Below are 1,487 nucleotides of genomic sequence, written 5' to 3'. Positions count from 1 at the left end.
TGGTAGCAATGGAGCCCCACTCATTCCAAAGGATCAACTTTATGGACACAGACAAGGTGTTAAAGGAAGTTGAAACCTCAAGATTTGGAGCAATCACTCGTAGAGACATTGTGGCATACATTGGCCTGAATTCAAATTATACCGCAAAGCAAAGGACACATGCAGCAGAGAAGACACATTTATACAGTGAGTGCTGCCAAGGCTTTAACCAGGAATCACTTGTCCTTATGGAGCAAAGGACACATGTACAGGCAGAACCTAATGTGTGTGACAAATCTGGGCCAGGCTTTAGGTACAAGTCATCGCTCACCAAACACCAAAAGACATCCTCAAGTGAGAAGCCTTATATGTGTCATGAGTGTGGGCAAGGGTTTATCTACAAGTCAATCCTCAAAGCCCATCAGAGGACACACTCAGGAGAGAAGCCACATGTGTGTCAAGAGTGTGGACAAGGCTTTACCCGAAACTCAGGTCTCATCACACACCAGAGGATGCATTCAGGGGATAAGCCGTATGTGTGCAAGGAGTGTGGACGAGGCTTTACCTGCAAGTCAACTCTCATCAGACACCAAAGGACACACTCGGGTGAGAAACCTTACCTGTGCAAGCAATGTGGGCGAGCCTTTGGCTGCAATTCAACACTCATCAGACACCAGAGGATGCACTCAGGGGAGAAGCCATATGTGTGCAAGGAGTGCGGGCAAGGCTTTAGCTACAATTCAAATCTCAGCAGACACCAAAAGACACACTCAGGGGAGAAGCCACATGTTTGTGAGGAGTGTGGACGGGGCTTTAGCTGCAGGTCAAATCTCATCAGCCACCGGAGGACACACTCAGGAGAGAAGCCACAGGTCTGTGAGGAGTGTGGACGGGGCTTTAGCTGCAAGGCAAATCTCATCAGACACCAGAGGACACACTCAGGAAAAAAGCCACTTGTTTGTGAGAAGTGTGGACGAGCCTTTCGTTGCAAGTCAGTTCTCATCATACACCAAAGGACACACTCGGGTGAGAAACCTTACCTGTGCAAAGAGTGTGGGCGAGGCTTCAGCTGCAAGTCAAGTCTCATCAGACACCAGAGGACACAGTCAGGGGAGCAGCCACACGTGTGTCAGGTGTGTGGAGGAGGCTTTAGCTGCAAAGCATATCTCATCAAACACCAGAGGACACACTTAGGAAAAAACCCACATGTTTGTGAGGAGTGTGGACGAGGCTTTACCTGCAAGTCAAATCTCATCAGCCACAGGAGCACACACTCAGGAGAAAAGCCTCATGCTTGTGAGGAGTGTGGACTAGGCTTTAGCAACAAGTCAAATTTCATCAGACACCAGAGGACACACTCAGGAGAGAAGCCACATGTTTGTCAGGAGTGTGGGCGAGGCTTTAGCTGCAAGGCAAATCTCATCAGACACCAGAGGACACACTCAGGAGAGAAGCCACATGTTTGTCAGGAGTGTGGACGGGGCTTTAGCTGCAAGACAAATCTCATC

General features: G+C 49.2%; 1 protein-coding gene across 1 annotated transcript; it reads left to right on the top strand.

Annotated features, from left to right (window-relative positions):
- Nucleotides 1-6: 6 nt before the first annotated feature.
- On the top strand, nucleotides 7-1,487 carry LOC101650606 (zinc finger protein 337; the record flags this gene model as incomplete). Its single annotated transcript, XM_045295478.1, has 1 exon — nucleotides 7-1,487. A coding segment is annotated over exon 1 (1,479 nt), but the record flags the coding sequence as incomplete, so codon positions are not given.

Source organism: Echinops telfairi, unplaced genomic scaffold (assembly GCF_000313985.2).
Source record: "Echinops telfairi isolate 266 unplaced genomic scaffold, ASM31398v2 ScPeMD7_5592;HRSCAF=6446, whole genome shotgun sequence".
Lineage (NCBI taxonomy): Eukaryota > Metazoa > Chordata > Mammalia > Afrosoricida > Tenrecidae > Echinops > Echinops telfairi.
This window is presented reverse-complemented; position numbering and strand designations above follow the sequence as displayed.